General features: G+C 50.3%; 1 protein-coding gene across 1 annotated transcript in view; it reads left to right on the top strand.

The window, feature by feature from the left end:
• The window catches only part of LOC144128104 (uncharacterized), a 111,600-nt gene that overhangs the window by 11,496 nt on the left and 86,955 nt on the right, over positions 1–13,149 (top strand). Inside the window, exon 3 of the mRNA XM_077661185.1 lies at positions 11,625–11,856. Coding sequence (XP_077517311.1) covers positions 11,625–11,856 — 232 coding nt within the window. The remainder of the gene's footprint in view (positions 1–11,624; positions 11,857–13,149) is intronic.

The following is a 13,149-nucleotide window of genomic DNA, read 5'->3' on the forward strand; positions in this document are numbered from 1 at the left end:
TTGTACATCGGTCTTTGACAATATCTAATATTCCATTTAAGCGAAATGCCATTTATAACGACCTTTTTTAACAGTGCTGGGCAGCAGGACACAGAATAAGTGCCAAACGCGGCGCTGAAGATCGAGGTTTTGACACACACACAAAAAAAATCGACGCCGTGTTTGCCGCTTTTTGTCCTGTGTTCCGCTTTCTAGCGCTGTTGAAAAAAGCTTGTCATGGATTACCAACTCGTCCATTGTGCCGTGCCGTTCTTCTACATGACATTTACGCCGGAGTACCACCCAGTCACACTTAATATCCCCCCCCCCCTAAAGAAAAAAAAAAGACGGATACCTAGTGTTTACTCATAGGGTAGCACGCTCAGAACCTTGTTGAGAAAACAGAGCGAGTTAATTGCACGGGAGTCTGCCTGGCAGCATTGAATATATTATCCTAAATCAAAAAGAAGTCACAGTTACAAAAATCCGCTCAGAAGTCAACTGATTGGTCAGAAGTATAAAATCTATTCTACCCTAATGTGGAACAGTAAAAACCTCCCCGATATACTCCTCCTTTTCTCATTTTACCCTGAAGTCACAATTCTGTTAAGAACTGCATAGATCATACTGATCAGCTTTCGTGGTGGTAGACGACCGAGCACTCCGGGAATCTATTTGTATGTTTATATGTGCAAAACAACAACAACAACAGCATAGTCATACCTAGGCAAGGAGCGTGGCGAAAGAAATAACGACTACAAACATTCTGGGACTTGAGTAGTGCATGCATAGACGAACAGCGCGGAAATTAACACCGCAAAATGAGATGTCAAGAATGTAAAGACTATCTGAAAGCGCTCAAACGCCTGCATCGCTGTGCGTAGAAATGTTCTGCTGCCAAAATGAGCAAAAGTGACGGTCAAGCACGTTGTCATCCTCACCTGCAACATTTTAACAGGAAGCCTTGGGTAACGAGCCCAGTGTCTCCACTCCATGCAGCAACTGCGCACCCTTTCAGCACTGCACCTGCTGCGATTAACACTGCACCCCTCGAAATTTTGTGGTCGCGCCTCTGTTTCCTTTAGCTGAACACACTAAATGACATGGCGGAAAGCTGCTGCTAACGGGTCTAATGCCAATCAAGCGCCAAGTGAAGTGGGCTGCCCTGCAGACGACGCCGAGGACTACAACCAAGGTGGCGCTTGGGTGCTTCGAGTAAAGCGCGCACGCGCAGTGCTTTTTGTGAAATTATTTTATTAGAGATGTTTAGCCGGCTGTTCGTGATAGCTATATCGCTGTTTAGAATTTCGATAACGCGATTACCCTCGGCTCGGAACCCATGAATTTCTGTCGGCCGCAGGCTCATTTCGAAAAGCGCGCTTCCTTTGCTCGTTGTCGCGGGGCAGAGGCTACCTCGAACCCGGACTCCGTTGGGTAGCATGTCCGGGCCTTCGGACTGAGGAAAGTTGGAACTTAAAGTTTGAGAAAACGAAAACAAGCTGGATTACTGGCACTTTGAAGAAACTTATTTACATAATTAAGAAAGAGCAAATGGTCAAAACTCAAGACTTCATGCATCGACTCACTGGATCAGCCTTGTCGCCAGGGCCCAGAGCATCCGTTCTCACTCGGCACGCTCCTTAAATCCCCTTTGGTCCGCCCCATCACCTGACGGTGGCCGATGCAACAGGAGACACATTTCTCCAAGGTGGCCAATTGCGCAGCATGTAGCAAGCGGAGGCACTCGTGGGAATGGGCGAGGAGAAATCACATGTCCTTTGCTACTTCCTACCGAGGTGCCACCGTCTTGCAAGCGGCACACAGGTGTTTCGTGTGGCATCGCGGGCCACAACTGCGGCAACCTCTCTCCTGAGGGTCCCGTAGGACACAGTTAATTACTTGAATACACCGTTCCCCTCTTTCCCTGTCGTCTGTCCATCGTCGGTCCCTTCTTGCGGGGAACCAGTCACAGGGAATGCCATTCTCCCCCGAAGAGCGTGGTAAAATCTCCGCAGGCACTTTCACCAGCAGGCCTCCTGTTTTTGTGGGGTCAACGGACGGTCAAACGTCGTGTCGCCAGCGAGCAATGGCCAGCGCCGCAGTGCGGGCGGGGCAAAGAAGGTCACGTAGCAGGTCCGCCATGGCTCGACACGAAATCTGTTTAACGCCAGCGCAGAAGGCAATCGCGTTATGAAAATTCTAAAAAGAGATATGGCTGTTACCAACGGCCTGCTACAAATGTCCAATTGCAACCAAGCGCCTTAATATAATAGTTAACAAGCAAATCTATTAAAATTACGCACGAATCATGTCAACTGTAAGATGGTTACCTGAGTCATAACGAGCCCATCTTTAACCTGACGAAGCCTGACAAAAAAATGGCTCTGGCTTATCTGTGGCTAAGCCTTTTAATTATTCTGTGGTTAAGCTTGGATAATCACAGTTGCAAGAGTATTGCTGACAGAGAGACACGGTCGTTGAGCTGTGCAGTATCACTCGTTATTTTTGCTCCTTTATTGCAACGAATACTGCCCAATGGTCGGTGAAGTAGTTGGCTGCTGTCTCCACTTTTGGAACGCAGTATCGAGGTTTGTCGGCTGGATGATCAGACTCAGCCTGTATCCGATAGTACTGCGCGCAGGCTCCATGGCGTTCTCCCCCATGGCGTCTGTGCTCGCGCGCCCTGGCGCGCCAGCTTTCTTTCTTTCTTTTTGTTTGGTTTTCGAGGCAAGGAAATGGCACAGTAACTGTCTCCCATATCTCGGTGGGCACCCGAACCTCACCGTAAGGGAAAGAAAGGAAGAAAGAAGGAATTGAAAACTGTATTTTGAGGAAAGGCGCGGCGCGGCGCGACTCGCTCTTCCCCAGTCTCTGACGCTAGCTTCGCGCGCTTGCCATTCCGGACCCTCTGCAGTGAAGCAGCTCGCCGGGCGATACCCGCGGGGTGGCCAGACGGCGCTTTCCGACGACGGCTCGAAACCTCCCGCTCGCGCGCGACGCTCAGAGAAGACGGCCTGGCCTCGCACTCAAGCATGGGCAAGATCGCGCTGACTAGGCCAGCGCATCGCTCCTCTTAGCCAGGGGTCAAACTGCAGCCCACGGCGAAATCGGCGCCGCTAGGCCAGTAAAGCTTTCGCTTTAAAAACCGCACATCATGATGCATTGCGCTCTTAAATAACCTAGTTCGAAAGTTCCACAAACGGGCGAGGGAGAGAGGGAAGGTGTCGCAGCGCACGTTAAGCTAAGTCTCCCTCCCCCATGTCTTCTGCGGAGCGGTAGAATTCTCTCGAACATCTGTCCGCGCCGCTTCTCGAAAGCGGTAGAATTCTGTCGAACATCTGTCCGCGCCGCGCGGCTCGCCCCCCTTCGCCAAGGTCGCGAGGGGAGGAGGTCCTGGCCCGCGTGCTGGGATGCGCTTGCAGCGGCGCGCGCCTTCGGGAATGCCCAGATTTATTTAATAATAATAATAATAATAATAATAATAATAATAATAATAATAATAATAATAATAATAATAATAATAATAATTCTTTCGGTGCGCGCGCTCGCATCTATCTACTCGCGCTCGCTACAGCGGCCTTACATACCCCTAATGCAGATTGCACTGCCGTCGCCGTAGCTCAGTTGTAGAGCAGCGGACAAGAAATTCAGAGGTAGTGGGTTCGTATCCCACCGGCGGCATGTGGTTTTTATTCTGCTTTCTAATCGACTGTATTTAAAATATTTACTTTTAATTTCAGATTGATGAACAAAACAAATCAGGAAAAACAAAAACATTACTATGCTCCTCTGATTCAGTGACTGTTTTCTTCCGTCATGTATGTCATAACGAGCACCTCGTTCACCTTCCCTTGCATGCTCAATAGCTAACCGGTGCCTTGATTCTGCCAGTTTTTATGCTGTAGGTAGCATCACGGGGTTCTCCTAGAGCTTCCGCCCTCCATGCTCGATCACGTTCCTACGTGGCAGTCACGGTAGTACAGGACGTACTACGTCCGCCACTATGGACGTGCGTGGCGCTGGCGAACACCCTCAAGGTTAGGTTACACTACACATAAATACCCCCGAAAGCAGATCTGACAGCCGCCGCCGTACCTCAGTTCGTGAGTTCGTATCCCACCCGTGGCATGTAGTTGTTTTTCTTCTGCTTTCTGATCGATTACCTTTAATAAATTTTCTTTTGTCTCCAATTTATGAACAACCCCAAATAAAAAAATCCCTTTGCTCATTGGCTTAAGTGGCTCTTGGCTTCCGTCATGTTTGTCATAACGAACCCTTCTATAACGGTCCCTTGCGTACATTCAAATTAAATGGACACTAAGGAGAACTCTATCAATTTTTTTTTTGTTAACGAAATCTGATAGTTCGGCATTTCATGGCTTTGTTGCCGCTTGTCCGGGAGCGAAAGATGCATTTATTTCAAAGAAATTTGGATTCGAAGTTGAAAAAGTTTTCCCCGCCGCTCCGATTCAAACTCGAGAGCTCTTATGATGTCACGGAGAACTCTAATGATGCCATAGGATGGAGTGACGTGAAACGTGACGTAAACGCAGACTCCGTGATTTCTGGTCCTAGTGGTGCGGTCTAGCAGCTGCCGAAATGAAAGCGGCTGCCGCCGTATGTTGAAGGTATCTATTGGGGTCGCTACCGTCGCTCTGTTTACGGTTGCACCGGCGTCTTGCCAGCGTCACGATGGATCCCGTTCCCGAAACCGACGACGAAGTTCTCGCAAAAACTCCGGCCTGCATTTCAGCGACCTCAGCCCCACAGAGTGTGCGATGCTTTTGATGGAGCATGGTTAGGTTAGGCGCCGGCGAGTCGTTTCCCCCTTACTCAGTGAGCAGCCACTGCAAACTAAATATCATAACCCCAGTGCCGGGAGTAGCGAGGGGCCAGGTCAAGGTCGGCACGTTGCGCCCATCGGAGGCTGGCCGGGGCTTTGAGGACAACGGATTGGGATCCCTGAACGACGCGGTTGCACGGTGCAGCAGGCGGCGTCGAGGCGTGTTCTGTGAATGGATTAAATTAGCCGAGAGCTCGAAAAGAACAGCTCCGCTTCACTGCCGAAGCTATTGAATTACGTCACAACGCACACTTCGCCGCGGAGCCGAATCAGTCTGGCCGAGCCGGCGGCGGCTGGCGCACTCGGCGCGAAATAGAGACATGCTCTAAAGGCGCGTTTATACTCCGACTTCCTCGGCGCGCGGGCGAGCGCCGGCGGTGGTCAGTCACGTCAGGTTGGCGACACCACGCCAGGCGCGAATTCGGCCCTCCTACAGTCCGGCTGCTCCGACGCGGCTCAGCGGCTGCGCCAGGAGTAGCGCATGCGCAGACTGTGCAGAACGTTCGACGCGCCATCTCTCGTAGGTTTGCGAAGCAGCGCCGCCCCGAGGAGCACGCGGAACCGGTCTTGCCGATCCTGGCGGCGGCTGGCGCACGGCACGAAATAGACATGCTCCAAGTCTCCGCCAGCGCGGTCAGATTGCGCCGAGGCCGCCGAACGCGTCGGCGGTCAAGCGCAGTTGGAATATAGAGGGTCTCGCTTTCGCCGACGTGACGTCGCCGTACCGCGCGCGCGTTACGTCGGAATATGAACGGGCCTTAAGTCTCCGCCAGTGCGGTTAGAGTGCGCCGAAGCCGCCGAACGCTTCGGCGGTCAAGCGCAGTCGAAGTGGAGTATAGAGGGTCTCCTCGCTTCGGCCGACGTGACGTCGCCGGCGACGCTGCACGGCAGTCGCCGTGCAGCGCGCGCGCGCGCGTTACGCCGGAGCATAAACGCGCCTTAACAGAGCCTGCGCTTAACCTCTAACCAACGTATTCGGTGGCGGCATCTATGGGAGCCACTGAAATCCCCGCCCACTCACTGAATAAAAAAAAATCCTGTGCAGAGATGCTCGCAATCGAACCAGGGCCTGTGGCGTTTGAGGCAGAGACGATACCACTCCGCCACGGCGACTCAAGGTATAACCATCAATAAAGGCGCATCTAGTGAATGCACTCTTCCGATGCAGAAATCTCCGCGCTTTCGCTACGTATATCCTGGTCTAACAGAGCTAGGCCATCAGAACTTTTTCTTAATATCCTGGCCATCATAGTTTTTCATCGACCGTGGCGATCATCTGACAAGCCTTAACAGGCTCCTTCAAAGGTTAACTAGCACTTGAAGCGGCACTTGGAGTTCCTCTGCCGTTCGGCGCTTGTAAATCGAAGCGCGTCAAAAACAAAACCACGGGGCACGCAAAGCTTATAGACGCGAAGCGCCATAACAAATCGTAACTCTCCTGGCCGCCTGTGGCGCCGCCAAGCATCGGTTTTCTTTGATTCCAACATTCAGGATGTCTTTTGTCTACCTTCCTTGTGTGATTAAAGTCCACTATCGGTTTTAAAACACAACTTACTTCAATATTGAACCGCGCAACCTTCCTTTGTCAGCCTCTGAGATTCGTGGTACGTGGAGTAAGGAAAATTCCTCCAAGGTGGCGTCTCTTGTCCTATGACGTCTTCACGCTTGCACTTGCGAGATTGGCCTGTGGCGGCGATACCTGTATATTGGTTCTTGCTATTTTCTACCTTAAAAGAGCCTTGTTTTCTGTAAGATGGTGTTTTTGTGATCAGAAGCTGGTATTCTATCGATACAAGCCAACTTCAGTTTCTCCTCAGTGTCCCTATAAGTGGTTTACGCTACAACTACTTAGGAATACAGTGTAAAGGGAATACGTCTACTTAGGGCTGGTAGTGACAGCTGTTCCGGATTATAAGAGGGAACTAACTAGAAGGATAAGAATGGGGTGGAGCGCATACGGCAAGTTCTCTCAGATCAAAAGTGGCAGTTTACCAATATCCCCCAAGAGAAAAATGTACAACAGCTGTATCCCACCGGAACTAACCTACGGGGCAGAAACGTAAAGGCTAACGAAAAGGGTTCAGCGTCAGTTAAGGACAACACAGCAGAGCCTTGGAGAGAAAAAATGGCAGGTGTAACGTTGTAACGTTAAAGGGGCCATGACATGGTCGTTCTTCATATTGCAGTTTTGTGCTTCAGTAACGAATACAAGGGCTTAAGATTCATTTTCCGAAATTTGGCTGCCCTGGACGCGCTCTATATTAAAAAAAAAATTCGATCTAAATTGAGAACGGGAAAGTCCTCCCCACCGGCAGCGACCGCCATACTGAATGCTATCGTGACGTCACCAGGGCATACACGGAACAACGTCGTCTGCTCTCGTTGCTGCAATGTGCGCAGCGAGGTCTCGTGTCCCCTCTACTTCCGCGGGCGATCGAAGTAGCAGTCGTCTCCCATATATGAGTGACTGGTGCCGCAAAAGCGTTGATAATAGGAACGCAGTTATTCTTCGGTACAGGTAGGGTCCGGTCACACTAGGCCGATGGGACGGCGGTCGGTTGGCTGGTCGGTATGCAAATGCCATCGCTGACGCACTGGTTTGTCAAGCTAGACCGACGACGACGCCAGCACGACCAAGGACCCCGTATCGCAGTAGTGTAAAGAGTGAACTTAGTGGGAACTGGCAGAGTGTGGTGGGGGACTAGTTGGTATGACATTCCATAAACTTAAAAATTTTAAAACTTATTGTACCTGATGCTAGCCACGGCGACATACGCGATGTGCGTGCACCAGTGAAGATGTGCTTTCATTCGGTGCCTGCGCACAGAACCTATCGACGAGACAAGCGACAGGGGCAGAAAACGCCGCACGACGGTGCCGCTCGCCGCCGTCGCCTGGGCTTGTGCGGCCGAACGAAATCTTCACGCCCGGTGAATAGGCGGCCCGAAAAACTGCGCTTGTGTACCTTACCCGTATCGAAAGAAGCGAAACAAGCGGCTGCATTTCATATCTTCACACTGTCTTACTAATCAGTGGGGAACTCTTGCTAGATGCTTGAATTTCGGCCGACGGTGGACCGCCGGCGCCTTTCGTGACGAGGAATAGCGAGTACGCAGGATTCGGGTGTGCGATTTCGGCGATTGCGGAGAGCGAATTCGCAAGTTTTAGCGCCTGAAAATAGCTGTCGAGCGTAGTTTTGGCCAGAGTGCCCTCAAAGCGACGACTGCCTAAATCGCAGGGCGCGAGTACAATAAGAAGGAAGTGCCGATATGTGTACCCGGTCTGCACAGCATGTGCTGAAGGCAGCCGGCAGCAGCCGTCGGCGTCGACTGTGGACAACAAATATGATTGCTTTCATTAATTCGAAAAATGTCCGAACGTATTTTTAGCTAAAGCGCTTTAAAATCAAATACTGATGACATAAGAGGAAGCAGATACAATTAGCGGGAATCGCCGGTCCTACGCGAAGCGTTTCCCAAGCAGGCGATATAGCATCGGCGGCGCTTATTGCAGTGTTATCATAGTGCGTAAATGAGTAAAACTACAATCTGTGAGCAATACTACGTAATATTTAAGATAAGGAGAGCCCACCTTGCGTTTTATGCCACGCAAACGAGCAGTACTGTTTGCGCAGATCTATTGTAAACAACATCAGCGCGGGGCTGCATGCAGTTGTCGTAATCGTCGCATTCCTGGGCCACAATGCGCACGCACAGTAAACGCTAAATGATCTACTATTATTTTTAAGCACTCATTTAGACGGCGGCGACTATTCATCGGTGCGGGCAGGGAAAGCATTCGAGTCGCGTAGGGTTTTGCAAGTAGCTTGGTTCCTGCAGAAGGGTTCTACGAGCCGAAGGGAATGTATGTTCGACTTACAGATGCACACATGCAGCGGGGAAGTCGTCTCATTCGGCACTTTTCTCTGCTCCTTTCGTGCCTCAAGGTTACTCTAGCGCCACCTTGTGATAATTTGAGCCGATGAATAGCGGACAAGAAATTTGTAGCCAGCTACTAAACGCCGCGGCTTTCACGGCGCACATCGGCGAAGGTATGCACGGTACGTGCCGCTTTTCCCATACGGGTGCACTTGACTGCTGAAAAGAAGCCACACTCATAACATAAAAATAACATGTTTATGAGCGTAAATAATAAAGCAGGGGTCCGTTGATTTCTGTTTCCTCAACAATCAGAAAAGGGGTGTCACGAGGAAGTCCGCTTTCCCAAGGATCACTCAGCTCGTGTGCTAAGCTGACGGCTTCCGGAAAGAAGACACTGAAAATGCATTTTACTTCGATAAGCTAAAAAAAAAGAACTTTTCAAGCAACCGCTGTCTACGGTGTGCATGCAAGCACCTCAACAGCGCGCAGCAGACGACGCGGGGCTGGTATGACCCTCTGACGTCCGCGATCAGAGGTTGCCAGACCAGCAAGCAGTTTGCAGAAGAAACGGAAAAAATTCGTTTTAAAAATATTTACCGCACGGAATCAACTGAAATTTGGGGAAATTTTTATTTAACAAGCTGAGAATTAAATGCGATAAGCAGGGTATGCGTGAAAATAGGCTGTCATGGCCCTATAAGAGACCGGAAGCGGGCAGAGTGGGTGAGGGAACAAACGCGTGTTAATGGCATCCTAGTCGAAATCAAGAGGAAGAAATGGGCTTGGGCAGGGCATGTGATGCGAAGGCAAGACAACCGCTTGTCCTTAAGCTAGCAGGCAGTTGGCTCATGGTAGTATTCTAAGGTCGTCCACGCTGCACACTACGCAGTTGCAGTTTCTTCAGGTTTTGAAGAAAGGCTTAATGGTTGGTCAGTTGGTACAGTATTCTGAAGAGGCTTTTTGTTAGCAAAAAAAAAAAAAAGACCTACAGTGAGGCCGGAATGAAAAGCAAAACCTTTGACTTTGAAGCGAGATATTCCTTCACAACCGTCTTATGAAAACGCAATTCGGTAACCTTTCACCCTTAAACGATGAGGGGATTGGGCTTCTTGAGCGATCGGAGTGCGCGCTCGCTGCTGCCGTTTTGCTTGTTGGAGGGACTCCCTGCGGGGTGTCCGCAAGCGGTATGCAGGCAGCCGCTATGGTTGTCCTCCCTTCCGAGGGAAGCTCTTTTGAAGAAGCACGGCAAATAACCCTCCCTTCCTTTTCTTCCCGCTTCGACCTCGCGTCCCCAGTGGGTCACTGCCAGTGACACCTGGGGGCGTTGTTTCGGCGAGAGGCGCGAGCGGGAAATGAGCGGGGAGACCGCCACCGACTCGGGCAGCAGAAAGGTGCGTAGATTTCGCCTCCCGGGTGCCCCGGCCTTTGCCGGGGGACCAAGAGCGCGGGTGGTGTAACCTTGCGCACCTAGTATGTACGCTTGAGTCCAGGCCCGAGCCTCCGGAGTCCCGTCGCCCGCCTGTGCGGCGCTCACGCGCTCCGGATTCGGGAGGGCCTGATTTGGCTGGATCTCCGCCATCGCCGGCCATTGCCGGTGACGACGCGCGATGGACCATCGACGTCCAACCGATGTTCAGGTTGGTTTTCCCTTTCAACTCCATGTACCCCTTCTTGGTAACTCTAAGAATGACTGTCCTCTCACCACGGCCGTTCCACGACGTTTTCATCTCGAGGTCCTCTTCTTCGCAATTCATGTCGTTTTGTTGAATTATTCTTTGTGGCAGGTCGTCAATAGCGCGTCTTCAAGTCCAACCACCTTGATTTCAAAGCGTCTTCCTTTCATGGTCTTGATTTGAATGTCCTGCATTCTTTCATTTTTGACGAAGCTGGGAAAGGCCTCGAAGGATTCTGGGAGCGTGGAGACCACGACAGCCGAATTTAAGATTGGTCGCGAGAGGTTGCTCGGGAAGAGCAAACTGTGTCGCACAAGCCCCAACGCTGATAGCAGCTGCCATCGCAGGGCACTGGCGCATTGGTTGCCTGCTGCGCCACTGCGCCGTACGAGGGATCTGTGAATGCTGAGCAGACAATGATTCTGCATATATTTGCATTAACCGATTAAACCTCTCGCGCTATGCCCTTATGCGGAGCTTAAGCGTCCGCTCCATTTTTTTGTTATAATAATATGCTCTGTTTACGCACACTCGACGAATGAATAGCGAGGGTAGGAGGCGGTGGCTTGAAGAAACCAGAACGAACGCGAAAGGCGCACAGGAGTCAGAGCCAGTCCTGTGTGCCTTTCGTGTTCGTCCTGGTCTTGTTGTGCTTCATTCGCTTGGTATGCGATCAGATCAACACGGCAAAATGGAAACTATATTGGACTAAAGTGATTGTTACACCCGCGTCACCGCGCTGGCACCCAAAGCTTATGCCTAGAAATCCTCGGAAGAACAGCTAAAAAAAAGTTTTGTACTGCATTACAATGTACTACGTGCTTGACGCGCACAAGCCATGCCTGACGTATGCATGTACTTGGCCAAATTGTGTCGCTGCACGCGTTTGCATCAAAAGACTTCGCGGCCTTGTTTTGTGGTCGTGACTGGAAAACAAATAAGTGTCCCATTCTAAAGTGGGCTCCGTGTACGCACGCACTATCATCAACGAATGAAACGCGAACAAGAGAACTGAAGTGCAAACACAAAAGCACCACCGTAACTCATGGACACGAGATACATGTGCCATTGATTAACACTTCTTAAGGGAATTCTTCGCGCCTTCGAAGTGAAAATACCCTCCGCTAGTACTGGGGTTCTCCCAGGTAAGAGTTTCTAATTTTGCACTGCGTTGTTCAATTGTCTTGTTCGCGTTTCATTCGTTGATGGCGGTGCATCGGTTGAAGGACATGTCGCATACGTTTCCAGGAGAGCACGGCATGGATACCCTTCTCTGTACCTACGGCAAGAGAACGAATGGGGACGCGATGATGGCTGCCGACGGCCTGTGCGACTACGCCTTCTTCGACTCGCTGTACGGCAGCTACGCAAACAGTCTCAGCAACCGCACGCATAATCAGTATGACAAGGACCTCACGACCTTCATGCGGGCTGGCGCCAGATATAACAAGACAAAGCTGGGAGTGGCGTTCACGTCCAAGTGAGTGTACGCCTGCTGGCTTCTAGCTGTAGGAATATCCGGCTGTGGTATTTTAGCTTATTGGTGGAAGGAAGTGATACAATGTCCGAGATATTTCACTGCAAGCTAGAGCTGTATCGGGAAGCGGTACTGAATTTCTTGGCGTCCACTTATCAGGACACTCTAGTGTAACAAAAGACCAATAATTCAACGACGTCATCATTCTCGGATAGCGCAATGACCTCACCATATATCAGTCTATCATTTATTAACTAAAAGTTTACGGTGCCCGTGAGGAACCATGCGGTCTGAGTGCTGGTACGTGGAATCTTATTAAAGGGAACAAAAGCAATTGTGCGAAAAAACATGTAAAGCAAGATAATCGTACCATTTTTGACCTTCTCACCCTACACACGCACAGAGAGACACACACACACACGTCGCATGTTACCCGCCACACAGTGGGCAGCTTCATACAGACAGACAGAAAGCTAAATGCGCGGAATTTCCACTATAAGTGCTGTCGCACTAAGAATAACCGAATAAGAATAAGCCGAACATATAAGCACTAGCGAAAAGTAGATCAAGAAAGCAAGCTAAAAGAAAAGCTGCTGACCTGACGGGCGTATGAAATGCGTCATTATGAAAAAATCATTCTAAGGAAAAAAAAAGACGCAATAATGGTTTCACTACACGGTGGGCACCCCAACGCCTGCGTTGGCGAAGGAATGGAGGTCACAGTGAGAGAACAAAGAGAGAAAGGGGCACCGTAATGGAGGGCTTCTAAATAATTGCAAACGCCTGGTTACTTTTAACGGGACACAGAGGATAAGTCCATCAAATTACTGTCCTCAGAATTGATTCTGAAGCTCTTTGCTGCCTGAGAAATGTTAAGATAGCTACAAAGGACACATATATAACCAAAAAACTGGACTGATAGTTTTTCCCGCCAGTAAATTCGATTGAATCGTCATTTCGTTCTGAGCTAGTTAGTTCATTGTTGCTCAAAATTAACCCAGCGGGACGGAACAAGGAGGCGTGTAGACACAGATTGCAGGATGGACGCTGGTCCTGTGTTGTTGGTTTTCCTGTGTCCTTGTTCCGTCGCGCTAGATTAATGTTTAGCAAGTTCGAACTCGCGATGTCCTTACCGTAAAGAACGGGTTGCCTCAGTTTTTAAATGAATGGTGGTGCAGTGTAGCCTCCGGGATCCCCGTCAGAAATAAGTTTTGAGGCACGCGCTTTACTTGAGAAATCGGCCAGCAATGGCGACACTTCTATTTTGTGTTGAGGTGTTTTAAAACTTACAAAAGC

Source organism: Amblyomma americanum, chromosome 4 (assembly GCF_052857255.1).
Source record: "Amblyomma americanum isolate KBUSLIRL-KWMA chromosome 4, ASM5285725v1, whole genome shotgun sequence".
In the NCBI taxonomy this organism is placed as follows: domain Eukaryota; kingdom Metazoa; phylum Arthropoda; class Arachnida; order Ixodida; family Ixodidae; genus Amblyomma; species Amblyomma americanum.